Consider the following 18050-nt stretch of genomic DNA (forward strand, 5'->3'; position numbering starts at 1 on the left):
GTTAATTATCTAGAGAAGAAGCGTTCACTCGGGATGGATCTGTAAAGACACTGACTTGGAGTCAGGCAGTGGTGGTGCACGCCTTTAATCCTAGCACTCAGGAGGCAGAGGCAGGCAGATCTGTGAGTTTGAGGCCAGCCTGGTCTATAGAACTAGTTCTGGGACAGCCAGGACTACAAAGAGAAAAACCCTGTCTCAAAAAAAAAAATACGGACTTGAGTGAGGATAAAATTCTACACTAGAGCACTTGCTTAGCAAAGGTAGGGTCCTGAGTTCCATCCCATGTGCCAAAAAAAGAAAGAGGAAGGGAGGAAGGGGGGAGGGAAAGAGAAAGAGGGGGAAAGAATTGATTGAGAAAAGGAAGAAATCTAAGTGGAGGGACAATCCGTCTGTGTCAACTCTTGGGTAGCCTGTTCCTTTGGTGACATTTAAAGTGGATGTAAAGGATTTTTTCCTTACTGCCTACAATAAAAATCACTTTCAAAAATAATGAAAATTACTTCTCCTTTTCAGGGAAAAGAAGGAGCCTTTATGGTTAGAAATTCCAGCCAGATGGGCATGTACACTGTGTCCTTATTTAGTAAGGCTGTGAAGTAAGTACAATGTAGATTTGTTTCTCTTATCATCCTTGTGACTGTTGTTTGAAAACGATGACCACTTAGTCATATTTTGAGATGTGACACCACTCTTGAACTCCAGAATTTGGGATCAAAGTATTCGCGTTGAATCTAGCCATTAGCTATTGCCTTTTTACCCTCTACTTGGAAACAGCCGTGCTCTGAGTGACCCTCTCCTGTCCACTCCAGACGATGGCAGAGCTGTGAACTCAACACACCTCCATAAACATTAATTGAAACAGCAGCGTGAGACCCTTGGTGTCAGGCCCTAGCCGAACACTTCTAAATAAAAAAGAAACTCGGCTGCTGAGCTGAGAAGCTCGCCCCAGTGCCCAGTTCTCAGCAAGCCCTTTCTGTGGGTTGAATCTTCTGCGTAGCCGTATTCTCTGAGTAGCTTCCCTCTCACTGTGGCCCTTTGCGGGTGAGAGTTCTAGCTCAAAGTCAGCTGCCTTGGCATTTCAGGCCTTTATGATGTTGAGCAATTTTCTTAACCGCTTTGGGCCCGAACTTCCTCATTTGGAAGGAATTCATCCTAATGATTTTAATGCATTCAAGGCAACAAGGCGGTGTTAAATGAAACAGCAATGGTTATTGCAAATTAGGCCGGGGACCAGGTGCACATAATTAAAATCACTTCCCACGTCCACACCCACAGTGCCCATCGAACAGGAAGCCGCGGTATTTAAATTCACCAACCTAACAACGACTTTGAGGTGGCCAAATGTAGGCCAAAATCCTTACTTGAAGTGATACAATTTTGTAGAGCTTAGTAGCCATAGTTCAGTGACTTTGGATGGCCGCGCAAGGCTTGTGTTCTAATTGCTAGCTACTTGAATGCCTTTGAATGTTTTAACAGGGCTTAGTAAATAAGTATGGGTTCACCTTTTTAAAAGCAATTTTTATGTTCAATGGATGAAATAATTAATGCGCATATATTAGATCAGGATACTGTCTGGCACATAGTAACAGCCATGCACATATTAGATTAGGATACTGTCTGGCACATAGTAACACCCAAGTAAGGAGCAGTTGCTGGTGCTGGTGCTGTTGAAAAAGTGCTGCAGCTTACTCTTACATGCCTGACAAGCCTTAGGTGTGTAAGACTTCTGAGGGCCGCCCACCAAAGTCATCTTCATCAGAAACCCCCTCCAGAAGTTGGTTTTCTTGAGACAGAGCCTCACTATGTAGCCTCCAATTCTTGAGCCTCCCACCTTTGTCTCCCCAGGGATTATAGGCACGCATCTTCCAGAGTTTTCTAAGTCATTTTCCCAAGGGCCAGTACCTCTTTTAGTTCTTGGAAAGCCCCTCAAGACTAAACAAGAGAACTGTTTTTATTTGTCTGCTTTACAGGTGAGGAGATTGGGGTTCAAAGCGAGCTCTTAAAATACAGTCTGTGAAACTGAATAAGCACCCAAACTGAAGCTAGACCACCAGCAAACAAATCACCAAGCCATATTTCCTTATAATCTATGTGTCTGGAAAACCTTCAGTGTTTTATAATCTATGTGTCTGGAAAACCTTCAGTGTTTTGGGGATGGGGTCAGACCAATGCTTAGTTGACTTAGATCATTTAAAAGAAATGTTTCTTAACAGCTAGATTGAATGGCTTGTATCGACGTGTGCCCCATCCCACAGAGCGTACATATGTACTTGTAATAGATGAAGATGAAGGTATTTTATTTTGAGATTTGTTTTACAGCATACCTACTTCCAACTTGAAATAATAGGGTATATCTTGAATGATCTTACATCATTTGCCAATACCAGAATCCATGTATCTAATAAGCATATATACTAGATTTTACATGGTCACTGACTGAAACAAATCCAATAACTAGAGAACATTCTGTTCACTGAGTGTCAAAACAGCTGTGGCCCTCTGGATAGAGCCAAATGCAATGTCAAATGTCTTCCTTTTCAAGCTTCACTGTCCCAGATTCATTTTTGAAGCTGATCCAGTAGAAAATTATCAAATCGATAAGGAATTAAATGAAAGCAGTAGCCTTTTTAAAATTCTTTGAGGTAATAATTTAATTACATTTCACCTTCGGTTCCTGATTTCCTTCAAACTCATGACCTCTTTTTTCATCAATTGTTATTGCGTGTAACATGTACTTGTATATACATATATATTCATAAATAGGATCTGATGAGCCCATTAATGTTACTTATACGTATGCTTCCAGGGTTGATCATTTGGCATTGGACAGCCAATGGCTGTGCTCTTTCCTGGGGAAGACTGCCTGTCCCGCCCCCGGCTTTCCTCAGTTGTCTGGAGTTCTTGGTGTCGGATCGAAGGCTCGTGGACTCTTGCCCACCCAGTTTGACATGTTCACTGGTGTCATGCTTGTTCAGCTCACGTCTGGACAGCCATGTTTGTGAGACTTTATAGCTACTGGCTTTCATAGGAGACACAATCTCACAGCAAACTCCCGAGCATCTGGCTCTTACAATCTTTCAAATTCCCTCTTCCACAATGTTCCCTGAGCCGTACCTTGGGTGCAGTAGTTTTGAAGGTATATCCATTTGGACCAGGAAAGCAAAACTCTTTTATGAAACGTCATCAGCTTATACTGACACCAAAAGCAGGTCAACTCATTTGCAGCAAAGGGAAATATCCTTTCTTCTCCTTTTTTTTTTTAAATTATAGATTTTAACTTGGTTTGTATTACAATAAGAACAATTCATTCACTGGTAAATTTGTTCTGGAGTGGCAAGTGTAGCTCATGTGTGCACACATGCACATGCGCACATGCATGCACATGCACATACACACACACACCATAATCTCATCCAATCTCTATACAAACCAGAGGAGTTAGCAAGTGAGATTTAGAACTGGACTCTCAGATCTAAGACGGGCATGTTATTCCTGGTTGGCCTGAGTTGGTGTGCATGAACTCATCCCAATGTTCTAGAACTGGAGGAAAAGAAGAAAATGTTTTATGTGAAATGCATGCGGACTGTAGTTATTGGATTATAGCACAACCTGGCACAGAGCAAACACCTGGTAACTTGATGGTAACAATAGTATTGTTGCTGCTGGGAACGAGGAGTCCTAGATGAGGGATTTAAGCATGTCTCCATGCTTTTCTTCCTGCATGCCCCACTCCCAAAGGAACTCTAGGGTGATAATACCCACAACCTAATCACCTTTGCCCGCACAGTTTTCTCCCCCATTATTATCTTAAAAGGGAATTTATGTTCTCACACGATCCTAAAGAACTCCAAGGCTCTTAGCCATCAAAAACAGATTCTGTAGATTTTATTTTTATACTTACTAAGGAACAGTACATGATTTTTTTCCCAAAAATATTGTAATTAATTATTAAGTTATGCTGCTGGATACTCATGTATGGATGTAAGAGGAAAATTTGCGCAAGTCCATTCTCTCTTTCCACCATGTGGAACTGAACTCAGGTTGCTATGGTTGGCTGCAGGTACCTTATTGGCTGGGCCAGGTTACTAGCACCTAAAGTTGAAATTTTACTGTGCATGAATTTCATATATGCATAAAGGACACACCGAGTTCAGAGAGGATCCCTCGGCCATCGTTACTGATTGTCATGGATGCTTGCAGAGAAGCGGCGGATGTCGTCTGAATAATTATCCCTGTTTTCCTGCTCCAGCATTTGTAAATAGACTCAAAGTAATTGTTCGTTCATTAGTTCATCAAAACCTTTCTGTTTACACCTTCTAACATTGTCTTTCTTCATTACTAGTGATAAAAAAGGAACTGTCAAACATTACCATGTGCATACTAATGCGGAAAATAAGCTGTACCTGGCTGAGAACTACTGCTTTGACTCCATCCCAAAGCTCATACACTATCACCAACACAATTCAGCAGGTAACTTAATTCCAGGTTTTTTTGCATGGGCCCTCACATATAAATGTCAGATTTTTGGATACTACCAATCCTCTGAATAGTCTTGATTAATAGGATACAAAGAAATGAGGAGGAAATACTATCAATCGCTGTCTGTTTCAATTTGTAGCTCACACCTCCTCAAATATAATATGATCCACCCCATAAAACTAAAAGGAATGAAGTCAAATAAGCTGACTGACTTAAAAGGAAAAATTCTTTAGATTTTATCTATTTCTGATTATATGTGTGTGTTGTGCAAATGAATGCAGTGTCACAGAGGGCAGAAGTGGGCATCAGATCCCCTCAAGCTGCGGTTACAGATGGTTGTGAACCACCTGATGTGGGTGCTGGAAACCAAACTCAGGTCCCCTGAAAGAGCAGTACAATGCTCTCAACCACTGAACCATCCTTCTAGCCCCCGAAGGAATTTGTTTGAACAAAACTTTATTTCTGGATATTTTTTCCTAGCCCATAAAAGCAAGCTGATTATAAAATTCAAACATTAGAGAAATGTGCATCATTGGATGGGTAACCTCTCAGCACAGGATGGTGTCAATGATGTTTGTGTATGGATGCTAATATTTGTTATATAAGAATCACGTGTTCATAAACATTATACTTACAGAGAAAAGATCAGTATCCACATCTTATTCAATTTGTTTTCCTTACTAACCCTGACTGAGAGGACTTTCCATGAAAATATTCATTTCTTACCTTGATCTCTTTAACAGCTACGTAGAATTCTATTACATTTTGCAGTAGCCCTCTGGTGATTAGCAGAGGATCGTGTGTGATATTTTTGCATTTTAATAGATATTTTATTGCATAGCAATGCATGCCTAGCTCTGTACATTTGCTTGAATGATTCTACTGCTTGTTTCTAAGACAAAGACTATGAACATTTAAAAATTAGAAATTGTCAAATGGTTTGCAGAAGTGCACGATCCTACTAGTAACAATTTTTTTTCATATTCAACAATGTGTGATATTGTTTTTTCTCTTAAAAATTTGCCAAAGCAATGAATATCCCTGTTTTCTGTAATAATACCTCTGCGAAGGGATAGGGTATATGTTGTGTACAAGTTTCTCTGTGTGTGCGTGTATGTGCGTGTGTATGATCATATATGCAGATGTGTATAAAAGCTTGAAGTATGTTCTGACTTAATTAAGAATGACCCCCACGGGTTCATAGGTTTGAATGCTTGTTTATCAGGAGTGGTACTACTTGAGAGAGATTAGTAGGTGTGGCCTTCTTGGATTAGGTGTGGCCTGGTTGGAGAAAGTATATCACTGGGGGATGGGCTTTGAGGTTTCAAAAGCCTTTCTCTGCCTATGGATCAGGTTGTAGCTCTGAGCTACTGCACCAGTGTCTGCCTGCATGTTGCCATGCTCCCCACAATGATAATAATGGACTAACCCTCTGAAACTGCAAACAAGCCCCCAATTAAATGCTTTTTTTTGTAAGAGCTTCCTTAGTCACGGTGTCTCTTCACAGCAATAGAGCACTGATTAAGATAAGGTCTTGGTGCCTTCCTCAGTTACTCCCCACTTTTTTTGAGACAGGATCTCTCACAGAACCTGGAGCTCACTGATTAGCTAGACTGGCTGACTCGCAGTCTCCAGGGACCTGTTTGTCCACGCCTTCTCAGTGCTAGAATTAAAGATGTGCACCATGATACCAGATTCTTTCATGGATACTAGGGATGTGAACGAAGGCCCTTACGCTTAGACAGCAAGTGCTTCCCTAACTGAGCCATCTCCCAGGTCTCTAACAGTATCCATTACAGGCAGTGACTTGGTGAATTCCCAATAGTGGGGGAAAATAAACCGTGGGCTTGGCATCCGGGCACTGCTACCACTTGATTTCAATTCCTTTTGGCTCGTGCTTGTATTTTTCTTTTTCTCAAACTTCTTCAATTGTTTACTGTAACCAGTAGCACCTTTAGGGAAAGCTATTATACAAACAGTAATCTCTAAATGAATGATTCAACCTTAGAGGATACACAGGGTATAAAAAGATATTAAAATGTTGATTTAGCATTGTGTTCTTAATATCATTTCATTAAATCCTCAGTTTGTTAGTGTATTTTATGGTTACACAATGGTTATTACAGCACTAGTTACACATATACAGATTTCAAAAGCAGGTGTTAATTTCTAATTTATTTATTTTTTATTAAAGTATTTTATCCCAAAGACATTACATTTCTAGTAGAAATCATAAGATAAAAAATACTTTAAAAAATACTAATTACTTATCTTACCCAGAAGCTATATGTATATTTTTATATGTGTGCAAATATACATATATTTCTATATGCTTTTTCAAAATAAAAACTTACACTATGCATGCTGGTATCTTTTTATGCTGAGTAAAGGGATCATATTGAAAACATTTGGCAAACGCTACTAAAAAGAAAACAATTATCTAAAGGAAGGAAGGGAAAACACATATGTGCTAGCTCTGATCAGGAAACCATCGTATGCTTAAAGCAATAATCATTTACTCTTGGAGTGGTTTCTTTCAAGACACTATAAGCATGGCGGCTTTAACTCGACTTTATCGTAGCTATATGTTGATGAAAATGGCTTGAGCATTTAACATAATTTAGAAATAGATTTAATTTTAGGATGGTTTGTTTTATATGTAAATATGTTTGCTATTTGAGATTTTAGTCAGATTTCTGTGCTATTGATATGTGTATGTAAATGTAGAACTGGAAAAAGACAGTTAAATATGAATGAGAAAAAATTATGCAAAATATTATATCTAGCAACTAATCCCTATGGAATTTCATACAAAGTAACTGGCTCTTTTAGATTTTGCTTTGCATTAAGTGACTTTGTTGAGTCAAGTCACTGAATACAAGAAGCTGATGAAAATACTCAACATTGACTCTCTTTCTGTATCACAACACCCCAAGTCCCACATTTTCAGCTTATTGAGAGAGTGTGAAGTGATTCTATGTAACATAATATGATGTTAACGTGACATTATGCTGCTGATTCCATTGCAGGCATGATCACACGGCTCCGCCACCCAGTGTCAACCAAGGCCAACAAGGTCCCAATGTCTGTGGCTCTGGGAAGTGGTATGGACACACCCTTGACCTCTTAAACTCCATTTCCTATCATTTGGGGTTCAAACACATGTTACTCAAACCTAACTGGCTCATTACGGATGACAGGAAGAAGTCCCTGCTTTAACTGCACCAGGGAGAAATTTATTTCATTCATTCAGTTTTTTGAAACCAGCTATCCACAACTAACTCTGTAATCTCCCCAGCTTTAGCAAAGTTACTCTCAAATATTTATTCTTACCAGACATTTCCATTCATCCCCAGCACCTCTTACCTGTCTTTCCTTTCTCTTGAATTCTATGCCTACTCCTATTTGGAGTTCATTATCTGTAGAGTAATAACATCCACCTTGATCACAGTTTAATTTGTTTTATATGAAAAATTTAACAGTAGTTTACCAACCTAAGAACATTAAGCACATTTTTGACAATGATTCCTTCCAAGACACCCCCAGGTGACAAAAAAAATTGACTCTTGTCAAGAACTGCAGCTGCTTTGAGAACTCCATTTTCCTGTGATGTGGTCATGATATCAGTCCACTAAGGATTTTTCTCCAAATGATGTCTTAGTGGTCCTCATTTTGTGGACGTAAAAAGCTCATTACAGAAGAAATCACTTTGTGAGTTGTTGACATGCCTTCTAAAGTGTCTGCCTTGCTTTAACTAGGAATTTGGGAGCTGAAACGAGAAGAGATCGCTTTGTTGAAGGAGCTGGGAAGTGGCCAGTTTGGAGTGGTCCAGCTGGGCAAGTGGAAGGGGCAGTATGATGTGGCGGTAAAGATGATCAAGGAAGGCGCCATGTCAGAAGATGAATTCTTTCAGGAGGCCCAGACCATGATGTAAGTCTCTCCTCAGGAGTGAGGATGTTCACTCTCCACGGAAGAGCATCAACATTAGCAGTCCCTTTTCCTAACATTTGCAAAGCCTGGCCTATGTTGCAAATATAAATATTTAAGACTTATAGTTTGGCCTAATGAGCAGTTAAATAAAATCAATGTGATGCTCCTAATTTGACAAGTAGGCCTGCATAACACCTTGAAATGCCATGTTTGAAGTCAGAATACTTCTGACTCTATTGAGAAAGCAGCCTTTGGCCTCTGTGCCTTTGAATCCTCTTCTCTTGATCTTTCTCCTGCTCACAACATTGCCCTGTGCTACAAAGGGCCTTACTAGTTACGTGTGGGTGGATACAACCTTCAGTATATCTAAATTCCCCTTGCATCTCCCACAAACAACTATGTGTTAGCCAATGGTATCACTTAGGAGCAGCATGGCTCACCCTTAAAGAAACAGACTCAAGTATGGTCTTCGGGAGTCCTAGAGTGGGTAAGTCCTTCATCCTTAGAAATGCTTCTAACGCCTTTAGAAAACTAATCAGGGAAGATCAAAAAGTGTTATAGCAAGGTCTTGGTCACATGGCTCAGTCAGTAAAGTGCTGGCCTTGTAGCATGAGTTCACTCCCTTGAGCCCATGTAAAAGCAGTGATTCATGCTTGTAATTCACAGAATTGAGGCAGGTGGATCTCTGGAGTTCACTGTCCAGTCAACCTTGTCTAATTGAGGAATCTAAGGTCTCAATGAAAGACCCTGTCTCACAAACAAGGTAGACGGCTCCTGAGAAGTGACAGTTAAGGTTGACTTCTACCCTCCACCACACACAAAAGAGTTGAAATTTTGCAGATTCCACCTACTTTTATTACTGTGAGAAAGACCATGACCAAAAGCCACTTGCGGAGGACAGGATTTGTTTGCCATACATACCCGCATCTATTGAAAAAAACTATTCAACAGTTTACCGAGACATCTTTATAGGGCCAGTGTCCATTTCCTTGGTGTCCGTTTCCTCTGGTGTCCATGTCCTTGGTGATTCATTTTAAAAATCAAAGGAGACAAGGAAGCTACAACAATCGCTTCCACCATAACCAAAGAATTGTTCAGTAGAGATACTACATGAATATGAGTCTTTCACCTGGACTGTCTTCATGGACACATCACCACATATTAGCAAGGTCCCTCCAGTACTTACTTTGAGGCTCTGTTTTCACTCTTGCAAAATAATACTTTTTTAACCATCATCCACCATGATCAAGTCGGTTTCATTCTAGAGATGAAGGAATGGTTCAGCATACAAAGATCTGTCAACGTCATCCACCACATAAACAAACAGAAAAATTAAAAACCACATGATCATCACATTATATTCCAAAAAACTTTTGACAAAATACAACATCCCTTCAGGATAAAGGTCTTGGAGAGAGCAGGGATACAAGGAACATACCTAAACATAATAAAGGAAATATATAGCAAGCCAACAGCCAACATCAAACTAAATGGAGAGAAACTCCCAGCAATCCCACTGAAATCAGGAACAAGACAAGGTTGTCCACTCTCTCCACATCTGTTCAATATAATTCTTGAGGTCCTAGCTAAAGCAATAAGACAACAAGAAGAAATCAAGGGGATACAAATTGGAAAAGAAGTCAAACTCTCACTATTTGCTGATGATATGATAGTTTACATAAGCGACCCCAAAAATTCTACCAAGGAACTTCTACAACTCATAAACACTTTCATCAATGTAGCAGGATACAAGATTAACTCAAAAAAATCAATAGCCCTCCTGTACACAGATGATAAATGGGCTGAGAAAGAAATCAGAGAAACATCACCCTTCACTATAGCCACAAATAGTATAAAATATCTCGGAGTAACTCTAACCAAACAAGTGGAAGACTTGTAGGACAAGACCTTTAAAAATTTTGAAGAAAGAAATTGAAGAAGACACCAGAAAGTAGAAAGATCTCTCATACTCTTGGGTAGGTAGAATTAACATAGTAAAAATGGCAATCTTACCAAAAGCAATCTACAGATCCAATGCAATGCCCATCAAAATCCCAGCAAAATTCTTCACAGACCTTGAAAGAACGCTACTCAACTTCATATGGAAAAGCAAAAACCCAGAATAGTCAAAACAATCCTGTACAATAAAAGAATCTGGAGGCATCACAATCCCTGACTTCAAACTCTACTACAGAGCTATAGTACTGAAAACAGTCTGGTAGTGGCATAAAAACAGACAGAAGGACCAATGGAACCGAATTGAAGACCCAGATTTCAATCCACACACCTTTGAACACCTGATTTTTGACAAAGAAGGAAAAAATATCAAATGGAAAAAAGGAAGCATATTTAACAAATGGTGCTGGCATAACTGAATATCAGCATGTAGAAGAATGAAAATAGATTCATATCTATCACCATGCACAAAACTCAAGTAAAAATGAATCAAAGACTTCAACATAAAGTCGGCACATTGAATTTTATAGAAGAGAAAGTGGGAAGTACACTTGAACACATTTAGGGAAATCACTTCCTAAATATAACTTCAGCAGCACAGACACTGAGAGAAACAATTAATAAATGGCGCCTCCTGAAATTGAAAAGCTTCTGTAAAGCAAAGGACACAGTCAACAAGATAAAATGACAGCCTACAGAATGGGAAAAGATATTCACCAACCCCACATCAGACAGAGGTCTGATCTCCAAAATATACAAAGAACTCAAGAAATTGGTCATCAAAAGAACAAATAATCGAATAAAAAAATGGAGTACAGATCTAAACAGAGAACTGTCAACAGAGGAATCTAAAATGGTTGAAAGACACTTAAGGAAATGCTCAACACCCTTAGTCATCAGAGAAATGCAAATCAAAACAACTCTGAGATTCCATCTTACAACAGTAAGAATGGCCAAGATCAAAAACACTGATGACAACTTATGCTGGAGAGGTTGTGGGGGAAAGGGAACACTTCTGCATTGCTGATAGGAATGCAAACTGGTACAACCCCTTTGGATGTCTGTGTGGCGATTTCTCAGAAAATTAGGAACCTTCCTAAAGATCTAGTAATACCACTTTTGCGTATATAGCCAAAGGATGCTCAATCGTGCCACAAGGACATGTGCTCAACTATGTTTATAGCAGCTTTGTTTGTTATAGCCAAAACCTGGAAACAACCTAAATGCTCCTCGACTGAAGAACAGATAAGGAAAATGTGGTATATTTACACAATGGAGTACTACACAGCAGAAAAAAAATCTTGAAATTTGTGGGCAAATGGATAGAGCTAGAAAACATCATATTGAGTGAGGTTACCCAGACCCAGAAAGACAATTATCATATGTACTCACTTATAAGTGGTTTTTTAACATAAAGCAAAGAAAACCAGCCTACAAATCACAATCCCAGAGAACCTAGACAACAACTCTAGAGGATACTAGAGAGACTTACATAGATCTAATCTACATGGGAAATAGAAAAAGACAGGATCTCCTGAGTAAATTTGAAGCATGGGGACCTTGGGAAAGGGTTGAAGGGAAGGGGAGAGGCAGGGAGGGGAGCTGGGAAAATGTAGAGCTCAATAAAAATAAATAAAAAATTAATTTTAGAAAGGTCAAAGTAAAAATAATAATAATAATAATAATACATTTTTGGTTTGTGGTTTTGTGCAACAGTTTCACTTCATAACCCAGGGTAGCCTGGAAGTTACTGTGTAACCCAACTTCACTGTAAATCACACCTAGGCCCTGACTAATCCCCCTAAGTACAAGGAAATACAGGTGTGAGCTATCACATGCTGCTCAAATTAAGTTGTAAACAATTATTTTTTCCTATTCTCATTTTTTTCCAGAACCTAGAAATTATGTGGCTGGTTCTGTCCTTGGTAACAAAACTGTTATATAAAACTAAAGAAAGCTCCTTGGTGTTCCCCTTTCATAGAACATAAAAAATTCTTTTTCTGGAAAAAAAACTTTCTTGGGTACATGGTACAGCTGGTGTCTTCTGGTAAAATATTAAAGTGCATTTTTTTGTCATTAAAGAGTACTGTAATCGGTAAAATTGATTCAAGCTCTCGGGAGGTGGAAACAGAAGCACCCCTGGGGCTCACTGACCAGTCAGCCTATGCTGTTTGGAAAGTTTCAGGCCAGTGAAAGACCCCATCTCAAAGGAGATTGGTGGCCTTTCTGAAGATGACCTCTGAGGTTGTCTTTTGGCTTCCACACAGAAACATACATGCATGTACACATGTGCACACACACACACACACACACACACACACACACCAGCATTTTTTAAAAATCAAAAAAGGAAGATAGAACAAAAGAAGATATCAAAAGGAGAGATTATGTGAGGTCTCACTTGCCCAAACAGCAGCCATTTTATGTTGTATATACGCCCTTCAGATTACAATACTTCTACCTATGCCACTATCCTGATTAATGGGGGAAGGGGCGAGCACAGCATGTCCAGACAGTGAACGCTGCAGAATGACTGCCAGTATCAGATCTGAGGCAAGAACACTGTTTCCTTTTGTGCTTCCAAAGATTGTCCTGTTCCCAGAATAAGATCCGAAGCTCCCAGCTCTCTTTCTCTGTTCAGGTAGAAGGAATGAGAATCTGTTCACCCTTTCCCAGGCCATCTTGAAAATGAACTTTACAAACCTATTCTTTTTCAGGAAGCTCAGTCATCCCAAGCTGGTTAAATTCTATGGCGTGTGCTCGAAGAAATACCCCATCTACATAGTAACTGAGTATATAACCAACGGTTGCTTGCTTAGTTACCTGAAGAGTCACGGGAAGGGACTGGAAACCTCCCAGCTCTTGGAAATGTGCTACGATGTCTGTGAAGGCATGGCCTTCTTGGAGAGCCACCAGTTCATACATCGGGATTTGGTAAGGCCAGCCACCGGAAGGTCAATGACATGTGAGGATGTAGCCTACAGTCCCCTCCTCCAGGGATCGGGCTGCTGAGAGGGCTGACAAAGAGGGATGGATGTCTTGCTTTTACTTTGCACACCTGTGACTCCTGTGAGCATGCAATGGTTTGGCAATCGAAAGATCACGATCTTGTAAAATATCGGAAACTCGGAAAGATCCCAGTAAAGGGAGTTGTGAGGATCGCCATAGCTACCTGCGCTGTGGTGTGAAGAACAGATGGAGAGGCATGGGCCAGTTCACTGTTTCTCAGGGTCACTAAACTGCAGCTGACCTTTACTTTGAAAAGGAGCTTAGTGCTAAAGCGGCGACTTGATGCAATAACTGAAGATGCAAAAGAATTAGACAGAAAGGGAAGGGTGTGTTCGGCTTGGTGTGAGAGTTCTGAGTACTGTTTGGTATGCACTGGCCTTTAGCTTCAGAGGTTTGCTTTGCTGAGAAGCGAGCGTCCTGTACACACCAGGCCGATGCATCCCCTAAGTCCTGGGGGTAGCGTGCACGATTCCTAGCATCTAAGAATGCGCAGGATCTACTTACTGGAAGGCTCTCTCCTTGCTAAGCTGAGGTTCTGTGTTCAAGTATATTGTCAATAAGTTCCGATGCTTGGGTAAACAGACTTAAGCCAGCACGTTTTCATTTGGAAACATTGAAAATTCCAGGGGATTTAAAAAAAAAATCCTTCCGAGTAATTGGGGTTGTGCTAGGCTGTGCTGCTGGGATTGGCTGAAAATGAAGCCGAGGAGAAGAAAATGGCGGAAGTCTCTGATATGAGGAGATTCTTGGTTGCTTTTACCACTTGAAGATTTTGCTTTCCTTCCCAAGGCTGCTCGGAACTGTTTGGTGGACAGTGACCTCTCTGTGAAAGTCTCAGACTTCGGAATGACAAGGTGAGCCAGTAATGTCCCCAAACAGCTTTTCTTTCTACCATGCTGGCATTTGGGAGGTAGAGGAGGAAGATCAGGAGACCACGAGACCTTGTCTCAGGAAGAGAGAAACAGAGCTAATAAAAAACAGATTAGCTAGAAAACTGAAGCGTTCAGCAGACTATGGACGTTCTATGTCCTGCGTTGGCCTGGCTGATGGTAGGTCATGCAGGCAATGATGGCCAATAAAGGTCTTCCAAGTTTGCAACACTGTATGTCTTTATGTCTGTGCTGATGCTTTCCCTACAGATACGTTCTTGATGACCAGTATGTCAGTTCAGTAGGAACCAAGTTTCCGGTCAAGTGGTCGGCCCCAGAGGTGTTTCACTACTTCAAATACAGCAGCAAGTCAGACGTATGGGCGTTTGGTAAGGAAGTAACCACACAGCACCCAGCCCCATTTCATAAGTCGGCTTCCACAACAGGAAACCACAAGAACAGCAACCTCCATTTGAAAAAGAAGCCCGAGTCTTTACAAAATTTCACACGCGGTGTGAGACAAGCAAGTGGTTGAAGAAGACCATTTCCTTCCTCGGGTTTGGTGTTGGGAAGTCTCATGCACATCCATATACATAATTTACATCATGTTAGCGTCAGCCCGAAGAGTCAAGGGACTTAGGAGCTATGCCGATGAAACTTTTAAATGGTTTTGCTCTGTTTTTTTTTTAACAAATAAACAAACAGGGTTTTGTTATGTAACCCAGGCTAGGATCAAACTCATGTTCCTCCTACATCCTTAGCCTCTCAAGAGGCTAGTGGTACTTCTAGCCTCAGAGAGCTTTGTAAAGGAATCATTAAAATTTATATCTCAGTTTATTTGAAAGCCCAAAGGTTGGAGGACTTAGAGACCACTGTTTATGAGCATGAGGGTAACTATGGTAACTGTTCTAATGGGTTCTAATGGGCAGAGCCTTTGGGCATCCCTTAATGTAAATAGTAGACTTGACCCTGTGCTGTCTTTGGCTTTGGGTAAGTCCTCTTTCCTTTACTTTAAGTAACACCTGGCAGAACCAACTTAGCAAAAGAAATGATATATTTTTGGCTCATGGTGTTGAAGGTTCCAGTCTGCACTCTGACCCACTGCTCGGTGTTTGTGGTGAGGTGTTTAGGGACAGAGCAGAGGTTGTGACAGGAGCAAATTTGCTCACCTTGTGACCAAGAGGAAGAGAGAGATGGTGAGGAGATGCTGCTATCTCATCTCCCCTTCGGGGAATTCTCCACAGGACTGTAAGGCCTATTTCCCACACCTCCGAGGCACCAGGCTGGGAGTCAAGCCACCAAACCACAGCTAACACCTTGTTTCAGGTCATCTTGCTCTAAAATTAGCATTTTAGATCAGGATTTGGGAAACCACAGTCTTGGACGAAACTAGGTGCCCTGTTTCTTCTGTAAACAAAGTTTTATTGGTCACAGGCATGACCATTCATTTCCATGTTGTCTGTGACTGATTTTGAGCTATAACAGAGTAATTAATTGGCACGGATACCATTTGACTCACAGTCTAAGATACTTACCATTGCATATTTCTATAGAAATTTGATAACCACTATTTTCTTAAAATGTTTAGATTAAAGTTTACTCTCTCAAGCTACATGACAAGACACACCTGCAGTCCTGGACCTCAGGTGCAGAGACAGGAGGATCATGAGTTCTAGGCCAGGCTGGGGAACTTAACAAAACCTGTCTCAGAACAATAGCAAACATTTGACTAGTTGTGTTGGTTGAGGCAAAGCTTGAGCATTCAAGGCCCTGGTTTGATCTCCAGGCCTTCTGGTCCTGTGATAGGAAGTTCCTCCCACAATCCCTGGGCCTTCTGACACTGTCTTTCTTTCTTTTCCGGCTGCTGGGGCTGCCCCCGGATTCACTACAGGGATCCTGATGTGGGAGGTGTTTAGTCTGGGGAAGCAACCCTATGACTTATATGATAACTCTGAGGTGGTTGTGAAGGTCTCCCAGGGCCACAGACTCTACCGGCCCCAGCTGGCATCCGACACCATCTACCAAATCATGTACAGCTGCTGGCACGAGGCAAGTATACCCCCTAAGCAGGCCGGAACTGGGCTGGGAGGCGGGGTTCGCTGGAGGTGAGGGAAAGTGCCTGCCACGGAGAAGTTGAGAGCGGTTCTGGATCATGTTTGTTTGTAACGTAAAAAAAAAAAATCAAGGCAAGTCTTGACAGTTTACTGAAGAACCGATGGCACAGTTGTAAGAACTGTATAAATATGAACTCATCAGAAAACACCCTAGTGCTTAGGGTAAGGAAATCGGAGCCCAGGGCGGTTAAGTGGCTTACCTGAAGTCAAGCAGTTATTAACGAGGCAGGCTGGCTATCGCCAGTGTTCTCACTCTTTCTTTCTTTGTTAAACATTTGTTTGTTTGTTTGTTTGGTTGGTTGGTTGATTGGTTGGTTGGTTGGTTGGTTGGTTGGTTTAGTTTGGTTCCATTTGTTTTGTTCTAGAAAAGGTTTCTCTGTGTAGCCCTGGTCTATCCTGGAACTCACGCTGTAGGCCAGGCTATCCTCAAACTCAGAATCTGCCTGCCTCAACCTCCTGAGTGCTGGGATTAAAGGAGTGCACCACCACTGCCCAGCTATCTTTTTTTTGGTTTTCAGATTATAATTACATTTCTCCCTTGTCTTTCCTCCCTCCACATCTTCCCATATATCCCCCTTCAAATTCATGGCTTCATATTCCACTTATTGTTACTACATGTGCATATGTTTATACATTCACAGTCCTAAATATAACCCATTTAGTCATGGAAAGTTACTTGTATGTATGTTTTCAGGGCTGACTGTTTGGCATTGGACCACCAATTGGTGTGCTCTTCCCTGGGGAAGACCGCCTCTCCCACTCCCAGCTTTCCTCAGTTGCCTAGAGTTCTTTGCGTGGGGTTGAGGCCTCACTCTTAACAAAGCAATGAAATCTCTACTCAACCCAAAGCTGCATGATAGCAACATCCTTATCACATAAATAAATCACCTGAAAGGTGACTGCTGCTGCTGCTGCTTCCTCTTCCTCTTCCTCCCCCACCCCACCTTTGAGTGCCCAAAGCACCAAATAAGTTGAAGTGGATGTGGGCCTAAAATGGAGGCAATTCCATCACAAATCGCTTTGATGTTTAAACAACTAACTGGTGCTGTCAGATCTGAGGTTCTTCTACTTCCTTCGCTGACCCCAAAGTCTTCTCACATGTACACACACTGTGTGGGGGTGGGTGGCTGTGCAACAAACATCAAGAAGTTCATAATTATGTACCCAAATGAAAAAAAAAAAAACAGAAAGGAACATGGAGCTCAGAGAAAGGAGAGCAGCTTCCTGAATGCATTGGTGTCTGAGCCAAATCGGGAATTCTCTTCAAACTTCCCTTGGTGTGTGTATAGAGATGGTGCCCAAGCGTGTCTGAATGAGAGCACCACAAAGGTGTGGAAGCCGGCCGCAGGTATGCTGTTCTCAGCTAGAGCTGTTGTCGGAACGACTGAAAGGAAATAAGTCTGCTCGAGGTTCTGCACCCTGAAGAAGAAGAAAAGAGGAGGACAGGGAGGAAGAGGAAGAGAGATTCGAGTTTTATATGTATTGTGAAGCTATTGAAACATCTTGAGCAGTACGAAAATGAAACTTTAAAAATATCTATTTTTATTTTATTGTGTTTCTTATAAATAGCATGAACTATACATACAGTTTTATAGTGTTTGTCCAGTTGTTGCAAGCACTGTTTACTAAAAGACCATCAAGAGACAATGGTAGTGAGAGGCTGCGCTAATATTATCCTACATTTCCATGCAGAATA

General features: G+C 41.1%; 1 protein-coding gene across 2 annotated transcripts in view; it reads left to right on the forward strand.

Annotated features, from left to right (window-relative positions):
* Positions 1-18050, forward strand: part of Bmx (BMX non-receptor tyrosine kinase) — a 63138-nt gene that overhangs the window by 42621 nt on the left and 2467 nt on the right. For both annotated transcript variants that reach the window (XM_048440627.3, XM_048440628.3), the window contains exons 11-18: positions 514-593; positions 4340-4467; positions 7506-7580; positions 8235-8406; positions 13080-13296; positions 14161-14225; positions 14511-14629; positions 16132-16289. In XM_048440627.3, the coding sequence (XP_048296584.3) occupies positions 514-593; positions 4340-4467; positions 7506-7580; positions 8235-8406; positions 13080-13296; positions 14161-14225; positions 14511-14629; positions 16132-16289 (1014 nt within the window). The remainder of the gene's footprint in view (positions 1-513; positions 594-4339; positions 4468-7505; positions 7581-8234; positions 8407-13079; positions 13297-14160; positions 14226-14510; positions 14630-16131; positions 16290-18050) is intronic.

Source organism: Myodes glareolus, chromosome X (assembly GCF_982192425.1).
Source record: "Myodes glareolus chromosome X, mMyoGla1.1, whole genome shotgun sequence".
Classification (NCBI taxonomy): domain Eukaryota; kingdom Metazoa; phylum Chordata; class Mammalia; order Rodentia; family Cricetidae; genus Myodes; species Myodes glareolus.